At 40.1% G+C, this 19848-nt stretch overlaps 1 protein-coding gene across 1 annotated transcript; it reads left to right on the forward strand.

The window, feature by feature from the left end:
* Window positions 1-2001: 2001 nt before the first annotated feature.
* On the forward strand, window positions 2002-18720 carry LOC134461646 (uncharacterized). Its single transcript, XM_063214537.1, has 9 exons — window positions 2002-2084; window positions 2179-2226; window positions 2385-2453; window positions 2563-2764; window positions 3274-3369; window positions 10026-10109; window positions 13100-13286; window positions 15179-15262; window positions 16539-18720. Exons 1-8 carry the CDS (start codon window positions 2029-2031, stop codon window positions 15238-15240), a joined length of 804 nt encoding a protein of 267 aa, XP_063070607.1. The 5' UTR covers window positions 2002-2028; the 3' UTR covers window positions 15241-15262; window positions 16539-18720.
* The last annotated feature ends 1128 nt before the right edge of the window (window positions 18721-19848 follow it).

Consider the following 19848-nt stretch of genomic DNA (forward strand, 5'->3'; position numbering starts at 1 on the left):
TCAAATGACCCTCTTGTGGGGCTTTTAGGTAAAAAGGTCAATTGACCCCTCCTCGGTAGTTCTAGTGTTAAGGTGGAAACATTTCATCATGGTATAATGCATTAAAATAGAATTGAAATAGGGAAAGATTTAAATACATATGCTCAATTTATGGAAAAGAAAATATCCTGTTGCAAACATGAATTCAGACTACACTGAAATAATTTCCTTTGATTTCTATCTTAAATCTGAGTATGGAAATGAATTCTCCTTGTATGAAAACCTATAGCTACATAATGTACTTAAGAGTTTACCTTGTGTAGTCAAAGAGATGAACACTGTAGACTGGTGACGGCGGCCATATTGGATTCCTTCATTTTGAGGTACTATGGGAATATACATTTATGTATACAGCATATTGGCATTGAGCACCCTTCAAACCCCCTGAAAATGTTGCATAACAAACATGAACACTATCAAAGACAATTTGTCCTTAAAGCAAAAATATGGGCAGAGAGAAGTGTAGACTACACTTCTCTCTGCCCATATTTTTGCTTTAAGGACAAAAGGATGACACCACAAAAAAAAAAACAGATTTTTGACCCCAAAATACTACACTTTGTAGTATTTTGGGGTCAAAAATCTGTGTTTTTTTGGGGTGTCATCCTATGTTCTACTGCCCATACCTAAAGAATGGTAAAAGGTAAACACAAACTTCTTTTTTTCAGGTGAACGTACACAGTTCAGTGCAGTTTTCTGTAGTATTTGTGTTCACAGAGACAAAGAGCATTATTTTCTGTGGATGTTGAAAGATTAGTAAAAATGTAAAAATCGCTGACAATATCAAGCGCACTGCTTTTAAAATGGCTGCCAGCCAATGAAAAACATATTCTTCTAATCTGATCCTAAATCTGATGACAGAATGGGATTCCCCATGTCTGAAAACATACAAATAAGTGTCATTTTCAAATTCATAAATTGTTTAGTCCTAAAGAAAAGTGATTGGAGGATTTTAACACGGGGACGGCGGCCATATTGGATTTTGCCCGTTTGAGGCATTTCAGTACATTTTTGCGTCCGGCATACGGCAGATTTGGATTCAGCACCCTTGAATACCCCTAAATCAGTTGTATGCCGAAAATTAACATGATTTGCCTTCAGGACCTTAAATAAGCACCTTTTCAGAAATCCTGCCTAGACTATTTGTTTTGTGACAGGACAGTGAAGCAGTGACATGAAACGAGTGGGGTGAGAGAGATGGGGAAGGAGTGGCAAATGACCCGAGCTGAAATCGAACCCGGGTCGCCGGCGTAGTAACCCAGTGCCCTACCGTTAGGCCACAGTAGGGCCAGAATGTAACATTTAGCAATGATGTTGAAAAAGCAAAACGCAGCTACAACCATCTCCAGACATGGATAAGGCTTCTACATATTGTCCTTAGACATATTTAATGAACATATGTTGTTCTTTACCTCTGTTTTTCCTGACCTCTTTTTTATTGTTAATAGCATGACAGACAAAGAGGAAATCCGCAATCTAAAGTAAGTAATTTCAGCATTCAATTATGTGTGTAAATTTGATGCCAGTTTAATGCTTTGATACTCCGAGGTTTAATTAAAAATGTATAGCAGAATTTCATGTCAGTGCTGATGTGACTAAAGCTCTGCCTAAACATAGCCATGCACAAAGACCACTGTTGTTACCAACAGCTTAAAGATAAACGTGTACAAACTCATCAGCATCTCATACATCAACAAAGTACATGAAAACCATGGCTGCTACAAATGCATAGCCTATTAAAGCATTATCGCACCATTTCTGATTTTACACCATCCCCTTTGTTAATTGAGTTCATCTTTCTCCTGTACCTCCAGACGTTCTCTGAGTCTGGCAGCACAAATATAATTGAATTATAGTATAATTGAATTGAATGGCACCAGCCAAAAGGGACACAGACACACACACACGCACACGCACACTCACACGCACACTATCTGTATATATGGTAAGGTATCCTGCACTTTGATATGATCCTGACATGTTGTTGATATGTTCAGGCATTGTTATGAAAAAACAAAAAGGGCAAATTGTGATCTCCAGAACAGGTGAGGCTTCTACTGTAACTTATAATATATATTGATTGCCCTTATTTAAGTGGAGGAAGCTGTTTCCGATTTCTAGCTTCTTTTATGTTGTTAGAATGAGCGACATGGAAAGGGAGTACCAAGAGAAACTCCGTGATTCAAAGTAAGTAATTAAAGTAATGTGTTAAGCAAGTTTATTTTTGACGTTTTCTGTTTTCTTGTGAACATGGTTGGCTTGTTACACTTTTCACCCACATGCACACCCACCCTGAACATAGAACTGTTGTTCTTAACCTAAGCATCAAGCCATTTTTGTTACAGTGATGAATGCAGGAGACTAAAAGCTGAATGCAAGAATCTAAACAACAAATGTGCTGACCTCAACCAAAGGTAGAGTATATACACAAAACTGAAGTGGGATACATCTTTGAGCTTTGTAATGGGATACACTTACTGAAGCTGTAGCTAATAATACTTTGGTTTATTATCTTTCCCTTAGAATGGCTGCACAGATACATAAAGACTTGGGAAGCAGTGGTGTTGGATTTGAAAATGTCTCAGACCCATGCAATGAATCCAGGCTTAGAGACATATATGAAACATTGCGCCTCTATGAATGGCCATCATTGAAAAGAAAACTTGGACAATTGGAGGATGAAAAAAAAAAAAAACTTTATGCTGACCTTGTTAAAATGTGGAAGGTACTCCATCTGGCTTTATTCAACAAATATCCCTAGATTAACTTTAATTAGGTTGTTTTTCTACATTGAAAGCATCATCACAAGGTCCTAGCATAGGCTATGTTTAACAATTATTTCCTTTAGAGGATGCCTACTTGTCCACAGTTAAGACATATATTTCTATTCTATAGGAAAACGGATAGCTGTTTCTTTAGGCCAACAAATGACAAACTAGACAGCTAATTTTCTGAAATAAAACAGTTGTTTGTTTCAGTTGATACAATGTTTCATCGTTTGAACGCAGTGAAGAAAAACCTTCACTGAAACATCAACTGCACTTCTGTACTTAACTGTACTCAACTGTACATTTCATAGCTAGCAAAATAAATTAATGAAAGAAATGCAGGCCATAACACCCCATACACAAGTTATTACTTGCACATGCTCTTGCTTCCTTCCTTTGATTCATTTTACATCTGATTTACAATTTACATCTGATTTTCCACTGTTTTGTACTGTATGATTTGTAGGACATGTTTGTCATGGCTAATGGTCGTGTGCAAAACAGTAAGGAAGACCTAAAAAACCTATTCCTAAGTGACCAACAACAAGATACCAAGGAAAAGGTGCAGTTAACTCTCACACAGTCACTTCACATGCAATCACTCTGATGTTAACATTGAAGCCATACAGTGTTGGTACATAATGTGTTACTTGTATGTCATTCTGTTTTACATCATTGTGAACACAGTGCACCTAAATGTTAGAAGAGGGACTGTGACACATTAGGGGAGAGTGGGGACGGTTGAAACAGTTTTTACTTTTACTTCTATATCTCAAGAGACTATTTGCAATAGAAAGGCAATGTTTATATATTTTATAACCACATCTGTCACCTACACATCCGTACCTTTGTAACATTTGTTAATGCTGTTAAATCGGAAATATATGCCATTGAATGGAAAGAGTGAAACGTTCCAACCGCCCCACATAAAAGGATGGTTGCAACACCAATGCTAACCAATGGCAGAAATGTTAATATGCTTGTAATAGTCTTGCGAAACCAAACAAAAACACTTCCTTTTCTTATTTAATCGTGCATTTTTAAACAAATAGTGGGAAAAGAGTACATATGAATAATTATCAATACAATAATAAAATAGATATTAGCGTCATTTTATATATTGTATAATAAATTATATATATATTCTTATATTATGTGTATTAATTATATGTATTATGGTATATTATGCTTCACATTTATTTATTTTATATTTATTGATATATATTCTACTTGTATTGCACCTGTTTATAATGATTATTGCCACGAGGGACAGTTGTGAAAATGCATTGTTCTCTATGGGAAAAACATGTGGGGACAGTTGAAACAAAGATTTGCAACTGTCCCAGGACCCAAACATTTTCAACTATCCATGGTAACTCAGCATATTAGGTTTGAGACTGTTATTGAAAGCTAAGACACTGATGATTTAAATGATACAACTTCACAATACATTGAACAAATATTTTAGTCAATATTAGATACAAATTGAAGATTTAAAAAAAAATACTTTTCCACCTATTTTTTTTTCTCCAGGAAGAGATTATCAAAACTGATCTGAAAGTTGCAGGATAGAGGGAGGGTCTAAGTGAGCATATTTAAAGTTAGTTTCATCTCTCTAGTGTGTTTCTGATGGGAGAAATCTGCAGTGTTGCAACTGCCACATGTTGCAACCGTCCAAACTCACCCCTACAGTTATCAATTAACTGCATTAACGAATGTAAATCTAGCTGAGGGCATATTCAGAGAATTTAAATACAAACCGGATTCCAAAAAGTTGGGACACTCAGTATTTTGTGAATAAAATGAAAATGCTGTCATTTTAAAAACATTTGATCTGTTAATAAGATAGAGCATTGTGCAAAGACAACATATCTGTTGTTAAATTCGAGTAGAATTATTATTTTGACGAAAATATGTGCTCATTTAAAATTTCACCCTTGCAACAAATCCCAAAAATGTTGGGGCAGGGCCAATAAAATGCTTTTAAAGTTGGAAAAGACTAAAGACAAGACAAAGGAAGAGACTTGTCAGTTAAGTACTTTGACATGTTGGCATGATTTAAAAGCAAAAAACATACGGACAAGTAAATGTCCCCGGTTCTTTGAGTGAAATGAGGGAGGAATCTCTATGGGGGTATCCGTGGTGCATTACACGGGACATCCTGAGACTCCGAGCGTGTACTGTAGTGTCTAGAGACAATGTGCGTTTTTGTGCCAAGCGCAGGGACGGGCGGCAGGGTAGAGTGTGGGCTTCATCTGTTGTCCGCACCGAGGGGGCCCGCTCAGCTAAATGGGAGATAGGACTGGCAGCATTAGGTAACAAATAGTTAACACGCTAGCAAGAATTAGCAGGATTAGTGGCTAGTCAGTGACTCTGCGGTTACACGGTTTTTCAAGCAAAGTTCTTCGATTTCGATTTCGTCAAATGAAGCAGTGTAGTTATAGTCAGCCAGAGTAGAATCCACTTTCCTCAGTTGAGACTGGGCGCCCAGCAAAACTGCACACAAAGCAATTCTGGACAGTTAAACCCAGTCGGTCAAGCAGTCAGCTGTAGAGAGTGAAGTGATGTTTGCGCGTTGAGCGTATGGTTTTGACAAAGTGGACGTATTTAGGTATTAAGATATTAGGGCAACTTTCCCAACAAAGGCTTAGGCATTCAGCAGGTATTTTTTGCAGGTGCTTTAGGCATCAATGGGTTAAACCAGGGGTGTCGAACATAGGGCCTGCATCCGGCCCGGCTGGATCCAGGCTGGATTGAACCCTCTGGCAGGCCGGATGCAGGCCCTATAAAAACCTAAAGACTTTTTTTTTTAAATGCACTATTCCACCACTGGTGGCAACAAAGGAAAATCGAGATCTACATCACATTAACCCAATGATCCAAACTTCTCTCTCTGTCTATATATATACCGTAAGTCCTCGAGTAGTAGCCAGGGTTACTATTATTTTTTTTGACTAGGCTATTAATAGGGGTAGGCTACTATTTGAGGGGGGCTTCTATTTTATTTTTATTTATTTTTTTATTTTTTTATTTTAACGATTATCATTAGGGGGAAAAATAATATCAATATTTTATACCGTACATCTATTAATTCATTAATTAACTCATATTTTGATTCTTATTTTTGTCGTTAAAAATGTTACCTGTAAGACATTATGAAGCCGTTTATGGGCATGCAAGATGGCACTGGCACACCTGTGATAAACCTCAGAAAGTTTCTTCGTCATGAGAGTGCCACAAGATGTGAACTTAAAACGAACTAACAGATGCATGCACATCCATGTGTGTGGACCGAGATGAATAACCTAATGAACGCGGACAATTGTGAACATAAAATTGCACCAAGAGTCTTAAACGCTGGCCTCTTCTGCATGACTAACTGCAGCACAGCGCGACACGAGGGAACATCATTCGCGGCCGTGAAGGCTATGACGAGTGTTTTTTCCCCCATTTTGGGGATATCTTTGGCGCAAGGCTATTTCAATACAAACTGCCAGCACTTCTGTTCTCTGGACAGGCAAGCCCCATAGTCTCATGTGCTTATTTCATTTCAAATAGGCCTAGATAAGCATCTTTCGGGGCTCACGAAAGTCAGAGAAGTTTGATGCAACAGCAGGCATTTGTCATTGAGGAATTCTGTTTGAGGATGTGCACAAAAATGGCACACTCTCCTTCACCTCGGGCAATGTGTCTCGGGCAATGTCTCCCGCGGCCCGCCAGCCTCTAAGGGCAATGTGTCGTGATGATATTAGTGGTGGGAAATATATGTGATGTTATCTCGACTCATAATCATCGCATATGCGATTGCTTTGTCATCTCAAAGCGTGCATGCGATTTCATCTTGGTAGGCTACAGCCTACATGTGTTTGACAGTTTTCAAGATGCATTCATCTCACGAAATGTTTTGGATATGGCGCAGGCAAGATTTAAGTGGTTCTGGAACAAGACTGTTGTTTGTGTTAAATGCGTGAGGTTTGGTGTTTGAAATGTGGGGCTCTAATCTGTTTGCATTGCCTATATTAAAAAAGCAGTCACAACACTTACCACGGTGAAGAGATTAATGTTAACAGCATGCAGACACTGTTCATATTTGGTAACCTACTAAAGAGAGAGGTGGAGAGGAGAGGCGACCGGAGGAAGCCTGAACGCGCCTGTCGTGTGTAGGCTGTGGTCACGTGCGTATACCCAACTCCTGAACCCAACTCTGACAATAGATTAACGTGCAATATTTTTTAATCGCCTGATAAGTCTAACATTATCACAGCACCTTAACGCAGACAACGGCCCACCAATATACTGTATATATAGTGTATATAGTGTTTACTATATATATATATATATATATATATATATATATAGGCCTAGTAAAATGCACATCATACTTCTATTATAAATGGTGAATTTGTACCGTGACAGGTATTTGATAAAGCTCGTATATACAGCTCTGCCAAAAATTGAGACCCCTTCGAGATTTCCATGGATAGGTATGTGTTTGCGTAAAACAAACTTTGTTGTTTCATTCTATGAGCTACTGACAACATTTCCTCCAAATTTCAAATGAAAATATTGCCATTTAGACCATTTATTTGCAGAAAACCTCAAATGGTCAAAATGACACACAAGATGCAATGTTTCCCAATCTCAAAAAAGGCAACGAAAACGAGATGATATCAACTTAAAACAATATAATATTAATGTACTGACTTTTGGTGGAATAAATCCAATTTGGTCACAGCTTTCATGTGTTTTGGTATGCGTCCATTAGTCCTTCACATTGTTCTCGGATGCCTGGTGTAAGAATTCAAGTTGCTGAGCTTGGTTTGATGGTTTGTGACCATCCAGCTTCCTCTTGATCACATTGCAGAGGTTTTCAAGGGGGCTCGGGCCTGGAGTTTGGTCTGACCATGTCCTACTTTACAAAAACTATCCTCAGCATTCAGGGGTATTGTCAGAATAGAAGGAGTCATGTTTTGGCCCAAGGTAACTTTGTGTGGCGAATCAGAGATGTGCCGTTCATCACCAATCCTTGGCCATATTTCACATCTAATCCAACACCTGCTCATCTACTGGTTAGCTAGGGACCTGGAGAGGTCTACGAACCAAACACCCGCTGTAAAATTTGGCCAAAGATTGGTGATAATCTGAGGGTGTTTCTGGAAGGCTGTTTTACAAAATTATTTCAGTTGTGTATAGGGTTGCCAATTGTCCCTTGAAATATGGTATTTATAAGTACGGGTTCATATTGAGCTGCAACGGGAAACGGGTCGTTAAAATGCAGGAAATTAGATTTTATTTCTTTCTGGTGGAAGAAACTTTCCTGGTGAACCAGTAGCCTGTAAGTAACAGGCTACTGGCACACTGCCCTTTCACGCCTCTCCGCAGGCGGGGTTTAGTCAAAAGATGCTTGCACGCGGTTGGAGCAACCTCATATGAATGACATGACACTTCGACCACTCACGTTGAAGCTTTGTGACGTAGGACGTGTCGTCACGTAAGCGCTGCCAGGTCGGGAACCAAAACAGAACAACGTCCTTTAGAAAATCAACTTGAGGTATTTTGGATAACACCGCTGAAATTGCTGCTTCCATCCCGACGCATGATAACTCCTCGCACGCCGCCATTACTGTTGTGATTCAGGGAGGGGGCGGGCACAGCCGAACTACCCTGGGGGAGGGTGTTGCGTTCGATAAACGTCATACCCACTGAAATCCCTCCCTACGATCCTGATTCGTCGTGCTGCCCCGATTATTTCGAAAACGGAGGAGGAGAGCGAATCACAGGTGTACCAGAAGGATTGTGTAGCCCAGCCCCCTGGGCGTCAACACATAGCTTCTGGTTCACCAGGAAAGGAAGAAACACTACTTCTGTTCATATCAGTAAATATTAGTTCATTACTTATAAATATTTTAATATTTAAATATTTTCCCAATAGGCAGCACAGTTTCAGTGAGCAGCATAGTTGCAATAGGCCTATCTACTCCACAATCCAACACAGTGGTGGCATGCTTAAAAGTTAAGGATACAGCACAGTATTCCTTAGCTACGTTAGGTTCGCATGTATGCGGTTTTTCCTAAAACTCCTGACCTCTATCCCAAAAGTCAAGCCCACTTTTCTCTTTCATCTCTTTATTTTTTTAAGCAAAACATTGGACTGTAAACATGTAGGCCTACCTATTAACATTTTACTGTTTGCATCGCTATTACCTAGATACAACAGCATAATTGGACTGGAAACCAGGGCTTTGAACCGGTTCAAGGTACGAAAATGAAAACCAGGAACTTTTTGTATTGTAAAAGGACAGAAACGAAACCGTAAAAGTTATTTTTATGCTCTGGAACCGGAACACTTATTTAAAAAGAATGGTAACCGGTTAATACCGGTTTTATTTCATTCCTCAAACAAAAAAAAGAAATGATTTTCCTGCGCACGTTACCATGATGGCTGAGGTTCATATCCTCTGTGACATTTGCTGATCCCATTGCGTCGTTGTTACACATATTGCAAAGAAGCACGATTAAAGCGCATTAAATGTTCTCCGTTATTGGGCATCCATGGCCGCTTCAAATGCACAAACTCGCAATGTCCGTCATAGTGCTCCCTGACCCAAGTCAGTGTGGAACGTGCATCTTTGAAGTTTATTCTTTCTCCGTCGTCCTTGAATGACAAAATTCTGGAGGATATACTCTTCATTCGCTTGAATAAACAGTTTGGACAGTAGACTGACCCATTTGCACTTCCTGCTTTGGTTAATTAACGCCAGATATGGGGAGTAATCAGCTGACAAGAACGAAATTAACTGTTCCGGGAACAATATTTTTTGTTCTAACCTGTTCGGGAACGTGAATTTATTGGCGGAATTCATAGCCGGAAACTTTAATTCCGTTTCTGTTCAGAACGAACTGATTGGGGGAAAAATAGATTCAAAGCCCTGCTGGAAACTATATGTGTTTTGTGTTTTTATGAGTAGTTATAAACTGTTACTACACTGAAATTACTGTACCTAATTAATTATCCATAATGTAAAGTCTTACTTAATATTCAAAACATGGCGTCACAAGTAAAACTCAATGAGGGGATGCACAAAAGTTACTACAGTTTGACCTGGCTGGCCTATTACGCTACATCTTATTACCCCAGACGCTTTATCTGCTTTACCTCAGCCCTAGTTATTTTAAGTATTACAACTGGATTAAATATTTTGCCCTTTTTTGTTACAGGTGCTAGAAAACCTAAACGAAGCTACCCACAGTCTTCAGGTTGCCTTTTTTCTCAGATCTGACACATCTTATCAAGATATTGTGGTAAGTAGTGCAAATATTCGATTAACGTGGCCTTGGCCATCACTCAAGCGCTTTAGGGTATTGAGTTGTAGCCTACACCGGGGACTCGGGTAAGAGGTCATTTCCTTATCCTCTCCAATCTCTCTCTCCCACTCCATTCCTGTCACTATCTCACATTGTACTATCAAATAAAGACATGAAAACCCTAAAATACATATACACAGCCTGAAACAAAATGAATTGACCACTTGGAATTGATCAGTGTCTGATTTTACTACTTATTGACAGGTGTTTAAGTAAAATGAACATTATTGTTTCATTCTATGAACTACTTACAACATTTGCTGTGCATTTCGAAATGAAAATATTATCAATGGCAGCTGATAATAAAACGGATAACCTAAAAGATGTAATGTTTTTATGGCTCATTCTTTTGAAACTTGGCTGTCGGTAAACAAAAGGTTGTTCTCCCGAAAACTGCTGTAAATGTGTTCTATTGCATCAGCTGGGCACAATAAAAATGTCTGAAAGCACTAATGTTAAACAAAATCGGAGTACACCGAAGTGCTCCGAGTGTGAGGTTAGGAACCCCGAGTTGAGTACCCGTTCTTTTGCACTTTCCCGAGGCAGAGGCTTGGGTTTCCAACAATCTGAATTTCAAAAGAATGCACCATTAGACCTCAAAAGAAAACAAGATTACCACCAGTCTTTCACATTTTTTCCCAGGCCTGGTCCTAGAATTTAAGTCCCTGAGCTTGTTTTGATAGTTTGTGACCAAGTTCCTGATCTTGGGTTGATGACTTGTGACCATCCATCTTCCTCTTGATATCATTCCAGAGTTTTTCAATCGGGCTCGCGCCTGAAGTTTTGGCTGGCCGTGACAGGGTATTGATCTACTCTCTGACTGACCAAGCCGCGTGGCTTGAAGCAGTAGCCTCAAGAGTTCGGGGGCATTTTGAGAACAGAAGGATGCAAGTTTTGGTCCAAGATAGCTTTGTATGTGGCTTCAGTCACACACTCTTCACAAAACAAGTTTTCTTCCAAGATAACCTTGTATGGGGCTTTAGTATTGCACTCTTCACTAAGATGAATGTGATTGATACCAGCCTTGCTGAAGCACCCTCAAATTATCACCTATTCTCTGCCAAATTTCACAGGAGGTTGAAGACAATGGTGTTTGTAGACCTCTGCGGGTCATTATCTAACAGTTCATTATCTATTATCAGGTGTTGGATAGTATGTGAAATTTGGCTAAGGATTGGTCATGATCTGAGGGTGCTTCAGCAAGTCTGGAATTGGGCAGATTCATCTTGGCGAAGGGTGCGACTCCAGGCCTAAGTCCAATGGAAAACATCTGAAATGTGGTCAGGAAGAGGAAGAGGGATCGTCATAAGCCATCAAACAAAGCTCAGTCACTTTTTGCATCAGGAATTAAGTCATCAAAGAACAATGTGAAAGACTGGTGAGAATGGAGAGAATACATGAAAACTGAGACAAAAATCAAGGGTAACTTGGCTTGTGACTATCTCCAAAATGTGAAGGACCAAATAGAAGGTTCTTTGTTGAAAGTGGTAGCCTGAATGATCCGAGGCGCACTGATCTTTGTGAAATAAGTCGAAACGCATAGCCGTTATCCATTAAAATCCATTAAAATGATTTGTAACTTTTTTCACTAAGATCAGTGTGCCTCGGATCATTCAGACTACCACTTTCATAAAGGAACCTTCTGTTTGGACCTTCACATTGGAGAGAACTCAAGCCAAGTTACTGAAGTTATCATGTCCTTTCTGAAGAGCACCTGATTCTTTTACAAACAATTGACCCAACGCAGCACTCTCCTTTTCCTCTTTTTTAAAAATCAATGGTTATTCCACTATAACCAATACTAAATATTGATTTATGAACCCTTCCTAAGTTAACTTGCTTTAAAGTCAATATAATATTTGCATTTAGTCTTAAAACATTGAATTTTGAATTGAAAATATTGTCAGTTTGCAAAAGAGCACAAAAGATGCAGAGTAAATTTGTCAGTAGTTTCTAGAATGAAAAAAACACCAACAACATTTGTTTTACTCACACACATATCGATAGTAAAAACAGAAAAAATATAGTTTTGAAGTGATCTCTTAATATTTTCCAGAGCTGTATATACAAATAATTAACTAAATCTGCGGACACAATGACTGCTCTGTCAGACGGAACAACTGCATGGTGGATGAATCATGTGCTGCAGAAGTTACCTCTACCCATGCTAAGGGCTACATGAACATTTGACTGGCAGAATGTGTCAGTGCACACTGCTTTTTTCCTGGTTTCCCTGGGCACTGAATGGAGGGAGACATTACTTCCAAGGAAAATGGCAGATTGTTGTTTAAATGTCAAGGGTTTTTAGTCAGAGAGAGGTGGCAATCCTAGCTATACTCTGTGATAAACACAGGGGTTTCACATCTTGGACATCGTAAAAACCTTTTTGTTTAACTTTGTGATCGATGTAATTAAACACTTTGTTTTTAGTTTATTTTCAAGTCTTTGTCTTTGCCGCAATGCAGTGTAAAAAAGCAATTCTAAATAAAATTGGTGTAATGTATTGAAGGGATGGTTCGGAGTAGATTCACCCTAATGCCATTTGAACCGTGATATGTATCCAGTAACCCACCCGTAGTGTTTTCTGGCTTGGGCGAACATTAGCATAGCTACCAAGTTATTTATGGTTATTTTGAATAGTTTGCCGGTGCATTCGCAGTATCTCCAAACTTTACCCCACAAAAATTACATGTCATGACACCAAACGTCTACAGTAGTACAAATATGGTCTCTACTCACAAAACAAAGCCCTAAAATGACCCTAAGTTGAATCTACTCCAAACCATCCCTTTAACACAAGGTTACATTTTATGTTAGGTTTGTGTACTGTAGGGTGAATCTAAAGAACCAGTATTGGTAGGGACCTCTGTGCTAAGACAACTAAGACTAAACTGTATGTCACTCTGACTCAAACTCTTTCTTTCCAGAGTCCATTAATCAAAGTGGATGTCCCTGAAAAGAAGATGCTGACTGGGCTGGCAGTTCGTTACTACAAACTGATGTGCCTCATGCTCCTCCACAATCCACCAATGCAGCCGGATTGGCAGAAGGCAGAGGGACCCCTTCTACGCACCGAGGAAATGATGTTTCCGCCTATAAAGATGAAAGAAGAAGGTTACAAAACCTGTCTGATAGTTTGGTAGATTTTTTAGCAGAACAAGGTTTCGACCATTGAGGTATTCTTCCTCTATGGTCGAGACATAGTTTTGCCATGGAAAAACCTGTGAAAGCATTTCAAGTGTGTGGACTTCTCGCTCTAATGCCTCAGTCAGCCTTTGTCCTGCACCTTAACCCTATCCAGACTGGGGGGGGGGGGGGGTGGGTAAAAGTGCCCGCACCAACTTTGATGTTGTATAATTCCTTAATGACTTAAGCTATGACTACGAAAGTTGGTGTCTTTTCCTAAAATTTAGTTGGCTACAGTTTAGTACCAAAAGATTGTTTATCCTTTTTGCCGTTGCCATGGCAACGGTTTTCTAACAGGTATTGTCACGGTACAGACAGACGCGGACCACAAATGCGTCAAGTTTTGGGGTGTTTATTAAAGTTCAGGGGAAAGGGGATTGGGAGAAGGAGGTTTCCAGGGTTTGTAGAGTTTACCGGGATGGTAGCGGTTCCAGAGGTTCCTGTGTGTGTGTGTGTGTGTGTGTGTGTGTGTGCGCGCGCGCGCGCAACCCCCCCCCCCCCGTCAGCAGAAGTGACTGCTATGGAGATGATGGAGGAAGACTCCGGATGGAAGAATCCTGGGGGGAACACACACACACAACAGGGCAGAATGAATGGGGTGCAGAAGTACAGTTCAGGGCAATGCAGAAATCGTAGTCACTAGGAAGAAGGCAGGTCAGATTTACCAGGGCTGAGAATAGTTGGAGATCCAGAGGGCAAAGGCAGGTCGAGGTTCAGGGCAGAAGAGTAGTCGGAGTCGGGGACAAAAGGCAGGTCGGGTTTCCGGATCAGGGGTCCGTATCTCGAAAGCGTCTTTGCTAACGACGGTAGCAACGTCCTTCTTAAGAGCGACTCAACTCTCTCTCGACAGCGACGCTTACCACTAAATCCAACGGAACGGTAAGACGGTCTTTAGACGGTTTTAAGACGGTTAGCAACGACAATAATCGAGAAACGGACCCCAGGAGAGCAGAGCAGAGCACAGGCAGGTCCGGGTTCAGGAGTCAGGAGTAGAGCTTAGACAAGCAGTGTAAACAGGTGCAGGCTTCGCAGACGTTCTGACAAAGGTAGACTGAAAAACAGGGCTTTAAATACTGTTGGTGATGAGCAGGAAATGCAGTGCAGCTGGTGGGTTAATGAGAACAGATCAGAGCAGAGCAGAGACAGGTGAAGCTAATTAGACAGAGCAGAGTGAGTAGTGAGCAGAGAGGCAGATAATTGAACTCAAATAGAGAGAGTTGCCAGGCCAGGTGAGAGAGCCCATGACAGGTATGTCTGACCGAAAATCACTGATCTAAGTCTCATTATTGTTCCTTTTTCATATTTTTTTGTTATTTCCATTAGCATCAGACAGCTTTGAGAGCATTAAAGTGGTCTGAAGCATATAATCATTAAAATTTAAGTGCATTACCTAAATTTGATGGCTAGATTTTGGCGAGATTTTGGGCATTAAAATCAGATGATGTCATAATGATGTCATAATACCAGATAATGACACAAAAATGATGTCATTCATAGATATCCATATGTAGATCATCTCCCCAAGGTTTGGTGGTCATACTGTATTCCGTTCATGAGTTATGAGGGGGTGCAGGAATGCCAAAAAAGCCCAGTCTGAATAGGGTTAACTTGTGATGTGCACAATCTTCCTTCTCAGCTACCAGTGTCTGTTACTACTGTTTGGTCAGTCCCAGCTCCCTTTTACTGTATTACTGTAAGAGCCAAACAGTGGAGGAAACAAAGGAGGGAGATTGGATTGTTGGATTACATGAGATTGAGAATTTTTTCTTCCTCTAGCTTGTGTTTCACTTCACTTTACATATTTTACTTTTATATTTCAGATCCTATGAAGCGCCTTGGCATATCCCAGCCATCAAGGGGTTGTTCTACATCTCTGATGTAACAGATAACATCAGCACATTGTGGTAAGTAATGCAAATATTGATGAACATCATGGCGAAGGTTTCACTGACTCAGAGTTGATGCACAGACTATTTTTGGCAACACCTACAGTATTCCCCTGTGCATCTCTTGGAAAGTGGCTATTGCTGTATTCTCAAACTGATGGGATAAAAAGTGCATATTTCCCTCATGCTTCATCTCAGTGTTTTCAGTTCTCAGATTTATTGGATCAGAATTATTAGCATAGCTTAGCCTTTAAATAGCCTTTACTTACATTGATTCTGCTAAGTGAGGATATTTTAGCATCAATGCTAATGCTGCCCATTTACTTCCAGTGATTATGCTAAGCTATGATATCCCACCCTTACCTCTCCCTTCATCTCCATCCACGTGAAGTGCCCTTGAGCAAGGCACCTATCCCTAGCAGGGCTTCGGCTCAGCTACACACAGTAGAGCCAAGAGCTTGCTCAATCCCGCTACAGCGGGAACTCCACCCACTTTGTCTGGAACCAATCAACTGAGCATTTCCAACTGGGTAGAGGCAAGGTCAAGGCAGTAATGTGGTTTAAGCAGAGACGTTCTATTGGGCTAAGAAATGTTTGGTTTAAACATTGGCACATCCCTCAACCAGTAGCAAGCCGAGGGAGGCGGGTTAACCAGGCCATGGAAACAAAGTTCTTCCTGTATGGAAATGCTAATCGTTATAGTCCTGGTCAGACCAGAATTGCAGTAGTGATCTGAAGTCTTGGAAAATCAGGCAACCTATCCCCACATTGATCCAGGGACTGTAAACAATTCATTGTAACTAACTGGAAATCGCTTTGGATAAAGCGTCAGCTAAGTGTAATGTAATATAATGCAATGTTAACATGTGCAAGACGACTTCAAAAAAGGAGAGCCCCCTATTGACAGAGGGCCCTTTGTCGTTATTAAACTCTCTAAGAAAAACAAAGACTATCAATCATTGGAAAAGAGAAGCTGGAACACACTGCAGCTTAGTTTTCAAGACTTTATTTTGTGCACACACCTTACCATATCATGAATCATATTTTCCCCTAATGTAGCTCCCTATTGACAGAGGGCCCTTTGTCGTTGTTAAACTTTCTAAGAAAAACAAAGACTATCATGAATCATTGGAAAGGAGAAGCTGGAGCACACTGCAGCTTAGTTTTCAAGACTTTATTTTGTGCACACACCCGACCATATCATGAATCATATTTTCCCCTGATGTATCCATTTGTCATAATGTGTAATTAGTTTAATGACTGGTCACTTACCTCGATCACTCCCATTCTCCAGGGGCCACTAATCGAAGAACACCGGCCTGTAGAGAAGATGCTGACTGATGCTGACAAGCCAGTGTACCTGATGTTCTTGAACCAACCGCTCGTGATTTATTAAACTCGCTGTTATTCTTAATTTATTTTACCGTTACAAAATCCTAATATAGGTTTCACATTTTTTTTTAAATGAGGAGTGTTCCGAAGAATTACATTTGTTGTTTTTTGTTTTTTTTGTTCCCAATTTGCTTAACCTAGTCAATCAGCTAACTTTACAATTTGCATTAACCTAAATGTAGGCCTATACTTATTCAGCTACTGTAAGTTGCTTTGTTGAATTTCTGTCTGCAAAATATTGTTGAACTACGATATATGTTCAAATTAATTGTAACTATTTGTCGTAGGCTATTTTCTCATTTCCACTGGTTAAAGGCATACGTCTCCATTTCTGTATGACTAAGTCAAGCTCACAGAGTATAATGACTTGAATCTAAAGCCTTTTATTATCTCTACACATGTAGAATGTAATTCAAAAGATACACACTGACATAGAAAGCAGCTCATGTGACGGAGGTCATCTTGCACCTGTTCGTCCCCCTCGGGCATCAAACCTGCAACCTCGTCATCTACAACAGTTCGCCAATGGGAGACACAGGATACCGCTGGACTAAGAGACCAGTTTCCCAGTCCGAGGGCATCGACACTGTATGAGGCTTTGGGAGGGAGGTTTACTAACGTTCCACGCCAACTCTGCTAGTTAGCCTCCGTTACACTCACACATGTTCACAACTGCCTGTAGTTTGTTTTTGTCTGTTAAGCAAGTCACTTATATAAATCACTTACAGACATACATAAATTGGGCCATCAGGTAAAATGGGACGGATAAGCATTGGGTGTCTCATTTCTTTTAATTCTACATACCAATCACCACAAATGTACTGAAATTGTTGCAACATTACTACTGTATCTGTTTAAAGATGGCCTCTCAACGTCATTTGATTAATATTGCTGTGTTCCCCATTGTTATTGAATGTGTTACGCGTTGGTCCTGTTTTAAAAAACGTTCTGGTTGCTTTGTTTCAAGCCGTTTTTGCAAGCCAGCAAGGTGGCTTGTGGAGAAACGAGAGGGTGTTCCGTGTTTCTCGTGGAAATGCGTCTCTGATTGGCTCACTCTTCCAGCTCTCGTGGAAATGCGTCTCTGATTGGCTCAGTCCTCCTGTTCTTGGAGAGAATGTAATGGGAAACAGAGTCGCCACTTCCCCGGGTGGTACTGCACTATAGGGGCGCCAACGGAGGCGTGCATGCTCCATTCAGGGCTGTGCTCTTTCGACAGCGACCCCTAGGCGAGCTGCAGGCACGGAGCAACCAGAGTGGGCTTGCTCTATGGATGAGGCTTTGTGCTGTGTGTGTACCTGAGAGTAGCAACCAGCTGATAGCTAAGCTAAGCTAGATTTCGGGCCACCAGACGTTGCTTGTATTGAAAACAAGCAGAAAAAAATTACTCGACATGTTTTTAGAAAAATGGGTCGACATAAACCTTTGTGGCCAACGCCTTCTTTCGACGTGACGAAACACAGAAAGGCTTTCGTGATTCGCTCGTTTCTCTGCATTATTTATGTCAATTGGGAAACACCGGGAAACACAGCCAGGCGAGGTGACGCACCGCTATGAGAGCCTTGCAAGTGAGTTTAACTTGGGGTGACCGTCCGATCTTCAAAAGGAGTGAGTAAAACTGTGTTTCATCGGAAGTTGGCCTTTAAAGTCATTTGAATAGCGTAACACTTTTTTGATGGGCAGGAGGAACCCTCATATGGAGAGTGACAGAAGAAAGTAAATTTTCAGTCTTGCCAAAATAAGAACTCGTCTAGATAAAATAAGGATGATACTTTTTTCAGATGTGATAAAAACTGATATGTGTTTAGGTTTGAATATGTGCCTGTACTCTGGAAAAACATAGTTGTGGCATTATTGTGATGTTTAAATACCTAAATATGTCAAAAAAAAACCTCGGCCCATTTTAGCTGAACATGTTAAGGGAAAATGGGCCGCTACTTTCAGGTAATTTGGGCCTTTTTTTCTATGGGAATTACCATTCATATTTTTTTCAAAAACAATGTGACCATTATTGAAGATGGGGGTGTCAGGGGAGCTCTTTTAATGAAGTTGTGATATTTTTTGGAAACAGATGTGTTGAAAAAGAAAAAAAATGGAAAAATATTAAAATCATCACAAATTTTCTTTTTCTTTTGTGCAATTCTTTAGCCTAGCGCAGCCAGTGGCCCATTTTACCCGAATGCATGTTTCCATCCAGGATGACACACCTATCACTAAAACTTGTAAAAATGTATAATTTTCCACATCAATCACCTTGTTTTTTCGCATGAAATGGAAGATTATGAGTCACTTTATGCAATCAAACTAAACTTTGGGTAATGTATTGATGTTCTTCCACAGATTTGATCAATCTTTCTGAATTTCCCAAAAAGTAGCCCAATTTACCTGAATGCACCCTACATTGTAAGTCACTTATAGAATATGCATCGCCTAAGTGTACAGCAGTGCTTTCTAATGTACACCATACGAAAACACAAGTACTAATCTAATAAAATGGGAGTATTAATGCTTATTTTTTAAGAATAGAGAACTTTACTCCAAACTTTACTTTACTCCAACATTGCCTTACATGTATTGTAACTAGAGATTTTACTCCAAGCAACTTCCAGTCATTTTGGAAGAATATTGGTTTCAGTTCTCAGAACACTGTGAGTGCCTCAAGCCATGCTACGAATATGGTTGGAAGGATGATGGTTGAACCATCAGTCTGCAGATCTTAAACATTAACCCTTTAGCCATGGCTACCACAGTTGCACTTTATTTTTGGATCTTGGTACGACAGAGAACAACTGAATTGACTGGCTTCTTAATCGGAACAATTCCATGTGCCATCTCTGCACATCAAGTAATTTTAAAATTATACAATTATGACCTGCTTTATCATCAGGAAATTGCAAAATATAACCTAGAAAAGCCTGAATTCAAAGTCAAAGACTATATACCTGTAACGGGCATTAGCTCAGAAAATTGAAATTTTGTTTGACCAGACTCCAATGTGCAGTTACACTAAACATACTGATACATACATGATTAGAATGGTTACACACACACACACACACACACACACACACACACACACACACACACACACACACACACACACACACACACACACACACACACACACACACACACACACACACACAGCTCTGTTAGAGCCGTGTAAAGTGTACAGGTCCTTGAATGGCTGGTTTAGCTGGTCTGGTGATCTCTTG

Source organism: Engraulis encrasicolus, chromosome 13, assembly GCF_034702125.1.
Source record: "Engraulis encrasicolus isolate BLACKSEA-1 chromosome 13, IST_EnEncr_1.0, whole genome shotgun sequence".
NCBI classification, from domain to species: Eukaryota; Metazoa; Chordata; class Actinopteri; order Clupeiformes; family Engraulidae; genus Engraulis; species Engraulis encrasicolus.